Source organism: Centroberyx gerrardi, chromosome 19 (assembly GCF_048128805.1).
Source record: "Centroberyx gerrardi isolate f3 chromosome 19, fCenGer3.hap1.cur.20231027, whole genome shotgun sequence".
Classification (NCBI taxonomy): Eukaryota; Metazoa; Chordata; class Actinopteri; order Beryciformes; family Berycidae; genus Centroberyx; species Centroberyx gerrardi.
The window spans coordinates 13,275,168-13,288,318 of NC_136015.1; the positions used below are offsets into that span (position 1 = coordinate 13,275,168).

Below are 13,151 nucleotides of genomic sequence, written 5' to 3' on the forward strand. Positions count from 1 at the left end.
AGGGCAATAACGACAGTAACAGTAAGAGCTTGACAGCGAGAGTTTCCAGTTGAGCGTTAGAGTCAGCTCTTAAGTGCTGAAGTGTTTCAGGGTGAATTTTCCTTTAACTACTGTCGCCCACAAAAGTGTCAAAATCCAATGTTGCTACACTGCATAAAATAGCCCATTTAACAAGTCATTTAGTATACTTAAAATCCCATCATCCTTAAAGCAAGTGGAAAAAAAAAATCTGGGGTGAGATAGAAAACATCTCAAGGGGTGAGACAATATCAAGTGTTTGCAATGCAATTTCATCTGTTTTGAGAAAGTCACAATATCTTGAAATAAGATGGACCACTCCACTACTATCAAGATAATGTGATGGACTACAGTGAAGTCCAAAAAACAACATAGCAACCCTTTAGTCACTTGGATGATGTCAAGCCAGAAGACGACCACTGTTCTGCACTCGGGCCGCTGGTTGGAGGGAGACTGCACTGCCACCACATGGTCAGATTCTATTGATGTCGGTGCCGATTTGTCACGGTTGAAACGAGATTGTGAAAACTATCCAAATACTATTTTGAGTGATGCTCACTTGATAGCCCCACAGAAACTACAATACAAAGCCATTACTCTACTCAGATGCCAGATGGCTGAAACTTCCTTAAAAAAAAAGAAAAAACAAAACACTGTGTACTTTCCACTTGCAGTTCTCTGACTGGCTGCCCTTTCCATCTTTTCATTTGCTAATTTATTCAGTCTTAAACTTCCCTTGCCATCCAATCTTTTATTCAGGTTGAGGAAGCCACCTCAGTCAAGTACGGTGGGCTTGATTGCTTCCTGCCCCTCAAAGCTCTCTAAGTGCGTGCCGAGGTCAACTCTTAGCCATCCACTTCCATATCAAAAGAAGCACAGCAATGGAAAATTGTCAAGTCACTGAGGCCATTAGGTAGTCGTTACAAAGGAAACAGTTTAATGCAAGACAGGATGGGGAAAAGTTCTGCACCAAAGAGACCTCTCAGACATCTCAATCATCTCAAAGGTTACAGGCTTTCTCTTGGAGAATCATCGCCGCTGCTACCTTCAACCGCCTCCCTCAAGTGCTGCTCTTCAGCAGGAGGAAAGTGATGGAACGGAGGGAGAGGGGCGTTCAGTTCTTCACACTGGAGGTCATGCCACTGAAAGGGAGTCTAGCTCTGCGTCTGATAGAACGTGAATGGGAACTGGGGGAAACTAGGTCAAACCAGTTCACCCTCAAATGGCCTTGCTCGGTCTGTGGCAGTGCCAAGGGGCATGGCGGATCTCATCTGACACAATATGTGTGTGTATGTGTGTGTGAGAGGGTGTGTATCCATAAAAGAGACAGCCAAATTGTGCAGAAGTATTTGCTTGCCAGGCTACACACCATGCCAGCTTCTCCCAACAATATCAGCAAAACCGATTTGCACACAATTTCATTTGAACAGCCCGGGGCCAAAAAAAAGAGACAGCAATGCCAATGTACTGTTCTAATAAAACAATATCATATATTTAGCCTGCAAACTGCCAGCGTCTTAATTTAATAATGGCATACCTTTGGAACTCAAATGACTGGAATACTATTACCACAGGAACAAGAAACAAGAGTTTAATCTTTCATTGATAAACTTCCTATGAGATTTGATGGCAAAGATAAATCTGTGTATTTGGGTCCAATTAATCATTTAGCAAAAAACATATATGGTCCCTTTAACTTTCAGTCTAAGCAGCCAAACTGTGTGCCTTCACGCATACTGAGAGAGCGAAAGTGTCTCCTTTCAAAATCCCATCAAAACCGCAATGGAGCCCAAGAAAAATTGCCTCCTCCATTTTGTCGCTGTCATTTCTGAGAGAGGGACCACATTCCACAGTTTTTCATGCTCTGGTGAAAAGGGGCATTTTAGACTATACATTACAATAGGGCTCTCACACTCTCCAGCAAGTGGATACTCACCTTCACTAAGCCCAAGTCAATCTCCAACACATTCGCCAGCTGAGAGGCACAGAAGGAGAAAGAAGATTGAGAAAAAAAAAAAAAAAAAAATGATTTGGTGGAAAAGCTGATCAATAAACACACACAGACACACACACAATCATATTCAATGAGCACAGCAAGCATGCACAAAAAAAAAAAGCCTACCTCCGATACATTTGTCTGCTCATCAATGGACACAAAGATTTTGTAGAGAAGCGTTTCAAAGTAATCGCCCTGGACCCGGTTCATGACGAAGCCTTCCAGCGGCGGCACTGACAACGGATCAGACATAAAACACTGTAACTTCTGAACTAACAATGCCAAACACTGTTTTATTTTGGTCCCTATGCAGTCTAATTGATTTCTCATGCCTAGGTTTTAATATGTATTTGTAATAGCACCATTAAGCCTCTTTTCAGATCAACAGACGTCCATTACCCATAATGCTCGGTGATGGCTCCCCCATTGTGATTTAGATAAGACTGTTCAGAGGCTAGTCAGTAACTCAGAGGCAAATAATAGCAAGTAGGGAGAAGGAGGAGATTGGTGTGTGTACTTAAAATACCTGTATGTGCGTACGTGCATGGACGTTCAAACACACACACACACACACACACACACACACATAGATCCACCTGAGATGCAGCTGTCATCGGATATGGGGACATCCAAGTAGATGAAGCCACGGTTATACAAGCCTGGATGGAGAAAACAAATGTTTTAGATCCCATGCAAACACACTATGCTGAACATCAGAGAATCTATCACGGTCCTGTAATCCAAAAAAATGAGAGAACATGAAACTGTACAACAAACCGTGTTGGGAAAACCTCAAGCCAATCAAATCTCATTTAAACAGCTACTTGTATTGAAATGGGCCTAACGGAGTCTCCTGTGTTTAATTCTATTTGCTCCAGTCCACTTTTCTCCAACTTTTCTCCAATTAACATTTAAACTGCATGGACAGATACTCAGTCCCAATGCTCCTTACTTGAAATTCACACCAGACCTTAAACCACAGTGTTGGCATCAGCATCCATATTCAGACTCAAAGCCGCAAGAAAACGGCATTTTGGTGGTGCCTTGCCTCCGTAATTCAATGTATTTCCAGTTGAAACGGGATGTTAGAGCGGGACATAACGCGGGGAGACTGTTCAAAAGTGGGCGGGTTGGACCAGAACAAACGTGGAAAGAGGAAAGCAGCGCAGTATATTGCATATTGCAAATTCCAGATTCTTCAAAACGAATAAATTCCAGCCACCGGGACGCAGCCATGGTGTCGTGTTGGCACTTCTGTCACTTTGAAAGCCGTTTCATGTGAAGGGCGGAGGGGAGGAGTGTTCAAAAACCTGTGCTGGTATTTTTGGTTGGAATTTTTATGTATGCCTGCTGGTACACCACTAAAAATACTGTGGTCTCCAGGGAGAAAAAGTAAGGATTTTGATATAAAAATAGAAAAAAAAAAAGAATTTTTTTTTTTTTTTGGCAGCTACTGTTAAATGGTGTATGCTGTGATATGGAGAATTAGCTACCAAGGTGAAAAGTAATTTTTCATTTCATTGTGCCTTTAACCCGTGCAGCTGCAGTTGTTTTAACTGGTAAAGGGACGTGGGAGGGGAACTCACTGAGGACCACGTTGTACTCCATCGATCCAGCCAGCTGGGGACCAGAATCTATCATCTTATCAATGGACTTCTTCTCCGCTGGGGAACAGATCTGTAACCACACAGCAAACAGACACCATTAGGCTACACATACATGTGTTAGTTTGTGTGGGTCACAAACATCTAAAATGAACACCTGTAGTGCTGCAGTGGTCGGGAGGATGATTATAATTGTGTGGATCCCTAGGTTGTCTTTCTATCTTTCACATTGTTTTTTCTTCTGGAAGGTAGACGATCTGGTGGGAACTTGGCAAGTCTCTATATTTAGTGAAGTGTGATCTCCACACGGTGCAGAGGCTCATGGGATGAACAGATGTAGATTGCTACGAAAGCGCGATGAGATGAAAATCATGCTAACGTGACCTTTTCTCACTCGATGTGAAGATCAGTAATACATGTGGGTCAAAGGAAACCAGTCCTCCCCTCACAGTGTCTCTGCTCTATGCCTTCAACTGTTGCAAAAATAATTAGTCAAACCACTGAAGATACAGTAGATCAGTTGGAATTCCAAGCTCAAACTGAGAAATCACAACCACTTCATTACCGAACCTTTTGCATGTCATTCTCTCGCCCCACTCCCACCACTATATGTGTAAATATGTGTAACAATGTGCATCTTACCCATCCCAGCCTGCTATTACTACAAATAAACTAAGAACTTGTGAAAACACACATCTATCAAATTAATAGAAAATGTGGAAAAGAGAGACAAGTAATGCAGGTGTCGCACCCTGATGTCGTCCTCAGTGATGAAGCCGGTCTGTGCCACCCACCACGGCTCCACGGAGATCTCCACTGGCTTGGCCGGCAGCAGGTCGCGCGCCGATTTCCTGCGGAAGAATTTCTGACAAAGGAGACAAATGGGGAAGCAGGTGAGGTGAGCTGGAGTCAGAAATTCAAGAGTATTAAGAGACGATTGGTTATGGCGTTTTATCTTGAGCATGCTACACATTTTGGCAATTGTCATTACATTTATGAGCTGAACAAGTTTGCTTATACGTTATTGCTTTGCTGTAAGTTATTGGCCAATCTCGATAGAGTGGAAAGGGAGATACCACTTGATTAAAGATTCACACAGCATTCCTATGGCCTTAGACAGTTCACTCTAAATGTGTGAACAGGAACAAAGTGTCCATACTATAAAAACTAGAAATCTATCAGTCTAATCTATGATGTTGTCAATGAATAACCAACTTATTAAAGAAAGTTTATTTGAGTAAGATGTCTCACTTTGGAGGACCTGCACTGGTTCATCAGGTCAATGTACTGGTTTCTCCCAATGCCAAGCAGCCTCAAACCTGTGGGTTGATGGGAAAATGAGTCCAACAGATTAAAACGTAATCATGCCTCAGTAATTGGCTGTGAACTTGTAGAAATCACAGCACATTAACACTATAGCAAATAAATCTGGCTGCAGTGCAGCGGGAAAGTGTCTCTGGCATTTTTCAATTATAGCCTCTCAGGCTCTTCAAAAAATGAGGGAGAGTTATAGTAAGAGGCAAAGTAAGTAAATTGGTTTCCAGAATATTTCCAACCTCATATTGGGGAGTTATTTCGGCACAAGGAGTGGTGAGAGTGACTCATCCCAGCTCCGCAGAGGGAGTAGTTGCACACACACAAATTTACACACACACCTTCTCTCATACAATCCCCTGACACACACACTGAAGCACGACCAGCCCTTCTACCAACATACACAGAGGGATCTGAGCGGATAACAATATGATACCGAGTGTGTGTGTGGGTGTGTGTGTGAATTTGTGTGCGTGTGCATTTTTATCTGCGGCGAAATTAGCATATGTGTCAACATTCAATATCTGAGTTAAGTTAGTATGAGAAAATGTTACGCCTATAGCACAAGTTTGGCGGTCATTATACTGCACAGATAAGCAAATTTTGGCCCTAAATCCCAGCCTGTCCGTGGTGGAAGGTGCCCCTCCTCTCCCCTCCCCTCTGGTGCCGAGGCCATGAAGGGGCAGAGCAAAACGTGCTGGGCCCGCTGCCAAGCCAAGCAGGGACCGGTCAGAGATGCTCGCCTTTCAGCCTCTCAACCTAGCAGAGTGCCACACGCACATCCTGCTGCTTCACAGAGACACAGACACAACACACAAACACATTCACATCATCCATCCTCCCACGTAAATCTCTCCCTCTCTCGCTCTCCACACACAAACAAACACACACACACACACACACACATTCGCTGCCTCTCTCTCCCCACCCACTTCTGCATGACACACTTCCAAGCCCCCTCCAGGGAGATTAGAGGAGAGAGGCCCCTCTGAGCTCGGCTCTGACAGCCTGCTGGCAGCCTTCTGTCTCAGCAGCGTGAAGGTCCCGCTCTGCCAGGACTCAGTCCCTCCTGGGCCGCTGCCTCGGCCCGCTCCACCTGAAAGTCATGGAACCCTGCAGCTGGCCGTGCGTTTCACTTTCAGCTCTGATGCAACGGTATCAGGTTTTGCAATCATTTCTGAGGAACGTAGTTCCCCAATATATTTTTGTGATGCAGGAACACATCAGAAATGTATCTTAAAGGGGCAGTTCCATTTTTTGAGAAGCTAATTTGATTTACCATGAAATGGGATTTATTTCAGTCTATCCAAAAACCATTTGGCCAGTACTTTGGTTATTGAGATAAACAGAAAATATTAACATTTATTAGCAATACTAGGGCAGTGGGATTGAAAACCATTTCTTTGACAAATCAATGTCCATTCATATCCTAGAGTATGTTGTGAAATAGTTTGGAAATGGTTGAAAAGATGCTGCATGTGGTTTATAGAGATGTTTTTTTATCCCAACTGACTTGCAGTAGCTTTTCTAACAAAAATTAACAAATCCTGCCTCCAGTGTCTCAAAAACAAAAGCACTGAGGCAATGACTGTTTCTGGCTAAACAAAAAAGAATTCTAGTTTAAGACAAATCAAAAATACCTCCTGAAAACCTGAACTATCGATCTGAACTATTATTTAAATAAACATACGCTACACCTACTGAAGGCAGTCCTTGAGTACGACACTGACTCGTTAACAATGTCAAACTGGGAAAATTAAGCCAATTTCTTAAAAAATCTTTTTTGTTTGCCCCAATTTAACTTGCAAAGCCTCTGTGTTAGAAATGCAATTTTAAACTAATGGAAGAAAAACAACAGCAACTGCTAAATAGGTATTTCATTATGGGTTGCCAGGGCAGCCAATATGAGTTCTGAGTTTCATAAGCCAGTGTAGAGATCTGCATGCCACGCAACATGAATGTTGTACAATGCCAAATATTCCTCAAAGATCTTTAAGTTTAAAGATAAAAGAGCACTAATGTCACACTGTACTGGGGGGAGGTTAATGTTTTGCAGCACTTCACAGTGACTGTTCCACCATTCACTGACAGCTCTTAACAAATAAGGATTGTGGACTCAGAAAAGAGATGGGAGAGAAAGGGAGAGTAGGTGTGGGAGGCACACAGAACATAGTAAATAAAGTGATTTCTACAGCGTGGGAGAGAAGGTAAATTGAGAAAGAAATACAGAGAAATAGAATGGAAAAAAGAAAAAACTCACAGTCAGCAGCAGTGAAGTTGGGCAAGGAGTCGTAACTCTTCTCACTGTTCATAATATCCTGGAGGGGCAAAAAAAAAAGAACGAAAGAAAACGGGGGAAAGAAAAAGAGAAGAATTAAACCAATTTTTCTTCTCCCCACTCTATGCCCCTTGCGTCTGATTAATAACAGGATTAGCAGATCTGACTGCTGCACTAATTTCTACTCACCATTTTCATTAAGTGCTTAAGACGGATTATCAGAATATGACATAGCCTTCAGCAATTTAGTGTCCACGGTTACAGCTCAGTCAATTTTAGTTTCGTATGCGTATGGGTGAAGCATTTTCACGCATGAGCCGAAAACTAAACGGTTTGTGTTTGTTCATGTTTATGAGTAGCATTGTAAGAAAGACCACTGGGCATATTAGTCAAGTCTGTTCAAATGAAATGGGAAGTATGCTAAATGAGGAACAGTTAGATGGAGGTACAGTAGCTACGACCAGCACACATACTGAATGTGCAACATCGCTGCGCTCAGTCTTTCTAACATAGCTGACAATGTCAAAAGTGAAGGAGAAGTGCACTGGTCAAAGTCTACCTCAGACTGCCGTGTGAGCCTGGTTATGCCAGTCTCAAACAATAGATTGAGCTTTATCAGTGAGAGTGAACCGTTATGCAGACCAAGCCTAAACTGACCACAGTGCAAACAGCAAAGATTTTCTCTGGGCTTGTTTGTCCTGGACTCAGTCCTCTGTGTCTCCGCAAGCCGGTATAAGAGGCTTCATTAGACGCTGAGTGACACCTAGTGCCCGACTGACACCAAACCTATCAGCATTTGAGAAGCATTACGTTACGTTTTACTCTGAAACAGCAGAATGAGGTTCTACTCAATGCAGAATGCTTGATAGACTAGCTCAATATTTCTTATGAATGTACTGACCCTAGGGCTTGGCAATACATGCCATGTTACACTACTTTCCCTATTTTTTTTGACAGTGTAACGATATTTGACAGTTTTTGGCTTTTCCTACACCATTTAATGAGAAGTGTATGACTCACTGATACCAATGACTTACACATTAATCAAAATGTTTACTCTTAATGCTCTGCTTAAAACATTTTTAAAACTGTGAAATCGATTTGTAGAAAAAGAAGGTGAACATATTCTAAAAATAAATAAAACATCAATGATAGTGTTACTGTAAAAATGCATACTTTTATGTGGATCCATTCCAGTATACCCTAAAATATGGTTTATTGCCAATCCCCAGGTAAACCCTGAACTCATCGGGCATGACATCAGGAAGTCTGTTGTAAGACGCATAGTGCAGATCCTTCTTATTAAAATGGTTTTAGTGTAGTGTTTAGTTTTGGTCTGATGCTGTGGTCTGATTTTCAACGATGCCAAAATAGAGGACATTGTTGAATTTAATGTAACAGTGACTGGATCTTCCCTAACCAATTAGAGAATCTTTGCTATTGCACAGTAAGAAGTCCTGCTTTGCTCCTGTGAGTTTACCCAACTCACTGTTTCTTAAAGCACTGATGAAATAGTTAAAATCACCAATGTTATTGTCTTGCTCTTCAGAGGAAAGCAATGCTAGACTCCTAAAACAAGGCTGATTGCCATAAACTGTTTTTCATGGCTGATACAGACGAAGGGAGTCGTGACGCTCAGACATTCCACATCATGTGCAGATCTTTCCTATTCCACCCTGTTCTTTTCTATTCCATTCTGCCGTGGGGTGCAGCGTGTCGCTTACCTCCATGATTCCTATGTAATACGAGAAGGGAGTGACACGCAGCCCTTTGACCATGATGTCAGACAGGTGGTAGGGGTAGAGCATCAGGTGGTCCCGGCTGTACTTCAGGAGCTCCTCGTAATACTTGCGCTCATCCTTCCTCACGTGGCGCACTACACAGAAAACACACACACAGGTTAAAAAAAGGAATATTGATTTTGGACAACATGCTGACAGCTCCATTATATCGCATGGGAATCAATACAATTGATCACATGAAGGTTATATTATTACATATCTATTTAAAGATCATTATGATATAATTTCCACTGAACTATTATTTAACTGGTAGTTTAAACACGTTTCTGTTAACTGAACAATGTCTGTGTCACTCATCAAACTCATCATGTGTGCAAAAAGGGCAATAAAGTATTTCAGTGATCCAAGAGATGTATCTGTAATTTGTATGCTGGTATAGTGAATCTATTTGTTGCCAAGCTGAGATTTAATGGTTGACCTGATGCAGTTAGAAACACTGTTAGCCTATCTAGAAATAAGAGAGTGGGTGAACTTACTCTTGATCCATGAAATACCGTGAAATTCTAAGGGATAAGTAAGCTCCTTGTTTTGATTTTTAGCCTTACACTGATGAATAATGCATGGTGCAGTGTAGTACAGCATAGTGTCAGTGTGTGTGTGTGTGTGTGTGTGTCTCTAACCCTGGGGTTTCTCACGCAGGAGGGGCAGACTTGCTCACCTAGGTTATTGCGGAATCGCAGCTGATTGCGAATACTGTACAGCAGCACGTGCTTCTCATACTCGCGCTGAGAGTTTCCCAAACTCTGCAAGAAAGAAAAACACAGGAGAGGTGAAGACTGGATACACGGCAGCAGGGAGGTCGGTCAGCTGGCATAGTCAAAGTCCCTTTAAGAGTAATAATACAATACTGTCTCTGGTATAGTAACACAAAGCACTCCTGCACTCTCAAGCGCCGCTATGCACCCGCCTCCAGTTACACGACATCTTGGCATAATAGCTCAATCGTTTAGCAGGAGGTGGGATTTGTGCAACCTATTAATAGTATAACAGTCTTCATATCTTTGCACATTGCAATTATTTTGAGTAGGATAGCCCACAAGGGTGTGATTACTATAATAACAAGTGATATCCATTCGATATCATCATCATGTGGTGCCACATATCATGTCAATCTGTCATGTGATGCAAATGTAGTTAGCCACAGTCACCGTAGCTTAGCTGTAATCTAATGATGGGTAGTTATGGCTCCGGCTGAATGGTAAAACCCTGCCGCTGCAGATGAGGTTAGCAAGCCGCTCGACATTGACAGCTGCCTGGACCACACAGAGCACGCTGTCATTGACTGTTCACCCCCAGGGGGACAGCGGTACCCACTAACCCAGCTCGGTGGGAACATACCTGTTTGACATTAGCTGGTAGCTTGTTCCACGGATAATTCTGCCTGATGTGAAATTCCACGTCCGTGTTCATTGCTAGCTAGCTGGCTAACGGCAGAATCCCACAAGACGATCAGAAACGGGCTTCTGGGCAAGTCCACACTGACTGTACCCCCCGACACCACACAGTCGAGTAGACCGACTTTCGATTCTCAAAGATTTATTGTCTGGAGATGATTTTCCTTTGCAATAAACGTCCACTTCCTTGTTGTATTTTCGAACGACCCGTTCGTCACGCTTATGGCTATATTCGTCACTTCCGGTCGAGGCGTGACCGTGGATGTGAATGGAGCGCGAGGAGGCAGATGAGAAGTGATGAGGTCATCAAACATGATCGAATCATACAAACTATAATTGTCTCCCACCTAGCTCTAAAGTGTTTGTTTGCAGTGTCATACAGCATACAACAACTGCTGTGGCAGAAGACATTATGACTTTTAAGACACAAGTTTGACAAGTTTGGTATGACTCATACCAAGATGTCAGATGGTGTTGGGGGGGGTGGGGGATTGGGGAGGGGGGTGAGCAGATCCATAGACTATCAGATAAATGCTGGTAAGGGGGATGAGGATGACCTTTTAGAATAAGCCATTTTAGAATAAGATAACATAATTTAACACAATTTGAGCAGAGTCTGGTCTTGCTGTTCACTGAACTAATTTCATTTCATTATACATTCATTATCATGGCCAGAGAGCCTCGTGTTGCTATGGCTAAAGCTCTATAGTCAAAATAAAAAGCTGTGCTTTTCTCAGTATTCTCATAGCTTTGTATGTCTATAGAAGCACCGATTCTTATAGGATTTGATTTGCAGAAGGACGATTTTTGTAGCTGCTTCTATAATAAGTGATATCCATGCAATATCACCACCTGTTACAATTACAAAACATTCAGGTCTATTTTACAGCGATATTGTAGTCTTAGTTCAGTTAATTAGAACTTCATTTGTTTTCTTGTTGCATAAATAAACCAAACAGAGACCATCAAAACGTCTTCAAAGATTTGGCTTTTGTAATTTCTACAAACATTCAGATTTGAGAATACAGTTCCAGCTCAAGATTAGCTGCCACACATCCTACTGTCAGTCCTGGCATCAACAGCCCTTCAGTGAATTGAAAGAATTGGGATAGGCACAACAGAGAGTGGAAAAAAGTCCCCAAAGTCACTTGATTTTCTGTTGCAGAGATATCATCGGATCAAGGCTTTGGGGTTTTAAGCTGAGGCAAAATTGAAAATCAGAGTCTCCCCCATGCACCCCAACCTGTATTTTTGGGAAGTGCCCTTTGTGAGATGTTCAGCCCTGCTGCTGAAGGAGTCTGTAATACACACCATGACCTACCAGCATTAAGTTGTCACTTGGTAACCAGTAGCAGAGTGTAGGATTTCAGTGTGTGAGAAAGTCCACCAAAGCTGTGTGTGCTGCTGTCATGATGTCTGACTTGCTGACAGCTCACTTCCATGTAGCTATGTCATTCAATCTGTCCACAAGTATCTCCAATTCCTTGTCATACGCAGCTAAACAAACATGACAATAACTCATCTCGCTGCCCCAGGAGCTGCAAGATGGACAAGTGAGGGCGGCTGAAGATAAGGCCTCCTTTGCAGTCTGGAGATAAAGAAATGCCTACTTAGAGATATCAACCGTAAGGAAATGGAGGCTTAAATATAAGAACTGTATCTCTTCCTGGAGAATCTGAGTGGAAATTGAAAAAAAAAAATGAAGTAGAGCTACAGCGTAAAAGGAGAAAATATTTCATTACTTTTTAATCTTTAATTTAATCCGTGACTTCAAATAAAGTTACAGATTCTGTCCAGGCTCGTTCTTATCTTTCAGCAAGGTATGAGCACATTTCTACTGTTCGTCTGCTCTGCATCAGCCACAAAAGTCTCTATTGCTTTTTTAATGGGGTGCTATGGTAACCTAAAGAAACTCTGGATTATTAGACTGTGAGACTTACATATATACCCAGAGATAATCAGAATCCAGACTCCTTGAGGCCTGAATATACCACTACAGAGACCACAACGTATCTCCACCATGGATACTATTTGGCACCTTGGCACACACCTTGGCACAAGGCAAACAACGCCTCAAACAGGTGAATGGTTCTCCACTTATACACACGCATATACAAACAGCACCACACCTTGAGGCAAACCAAGCCTGGGTCTTTCAGCTGTTCCTCCTGATCAGGCCGGCCCATCAGCGCTACACTATATTTACCTGCTTCCTGGGTTACACAGCCCGGGGGAGGGGGGCTTAAACAGCACAGGAAGGTGGATAAGGGTCGGCAGCTCGGGGACACTTTCATTAAACGGCATCCTTGGTGGGCTTCAGGGCTGAGCCAAGACCCCAAGATGATTCTCTCTCCCCAGGCTATTGTAAACACTCACTCCACTGGGTCCTGGCAGAGTTGTTAAGCCGGCAACTGGGTACCAAACAGCTCTGTGTCACATGAGCGGCCTGGCTGGAGTCACAGTGGCCCAGGATACTATTCTTAGCTGCAGGAATGTACACAGTGGCCTCATGGCAAGCTCCGAGAGCTCCTCACTGGAAAGCCTCGTTGTACCTCTGCTTCGCGCTCCTTCTCTCTCCCTGACCACGCTGCGCACTTGACTCTCCTATTTGCTTTGGACAATGTTTTGGTTCTTTTTGGATTCCAGCTGATTTGTTTTTCTGCCTAGTCTAAGGAGACACTGCGGATATTTCTGATTTACTGAGGACAGGAGGTAAGAATTTACCAGTTGGTGCTGCTGAACTGA

General features: G+C 42.9%; 1 protein-coding gene across 2 annotated transcripts in view; it reads right to left on the reverse strand.

Annotated features, from left to right (window-relative positions):
* fam91a1 (family with sequence similarity 91 member A1) overlaps nt 1-10,598 on the reverse strand; it is a 28,398-nt gene extending 17,800 nt beyond the window's left edge. For both annotated transcript variants that reach the window (XM_071909044.2, XM_071909043.2), the window contains exons 1-10: nt 10,351-10,598; nt 9,671-9,755; nt 8,935-9,086; nt 7,193-7,250; nt 4,870-4,937; nt 4,370-4,483; nt 3,601-3,691; nt 2,611-2,673; nt 2,141-2,247; nt 1,955-1,993 (exon numbers count right to left, since the gene is read on the reverse strand). In XM_071909044.2, the coding sequence (XP_071765145.1) occupies nt 1,955-1,993; nt 2,141-2,247; nt 2,611-2,673; nt 3,601-3,691; nt 4,370-4,483; nt 4,870-4,937; nt 7,193-7,250; nt 8,935-9,086; nt 9,671-9,755; nt 10,351-10,422 (849 nt within the window). In that variant the 5' untranslated portion in view covers nt 10,423-10,598. The remainder of the gene's footprint in view (nt 1-1,954; nt 1,994-2,140; nt 2,248-2,610; nt 2,674-3,600; nt 3,692-4,369; nt 4,484-4,869; nt 4,938-7,192; nt 7,251-8,934; nt 9,087-9,670; nt 9,756-10,350) is intronic.
* Nucleotides 10,599-13,151: the final 2,553 nt, after the last annotated feature.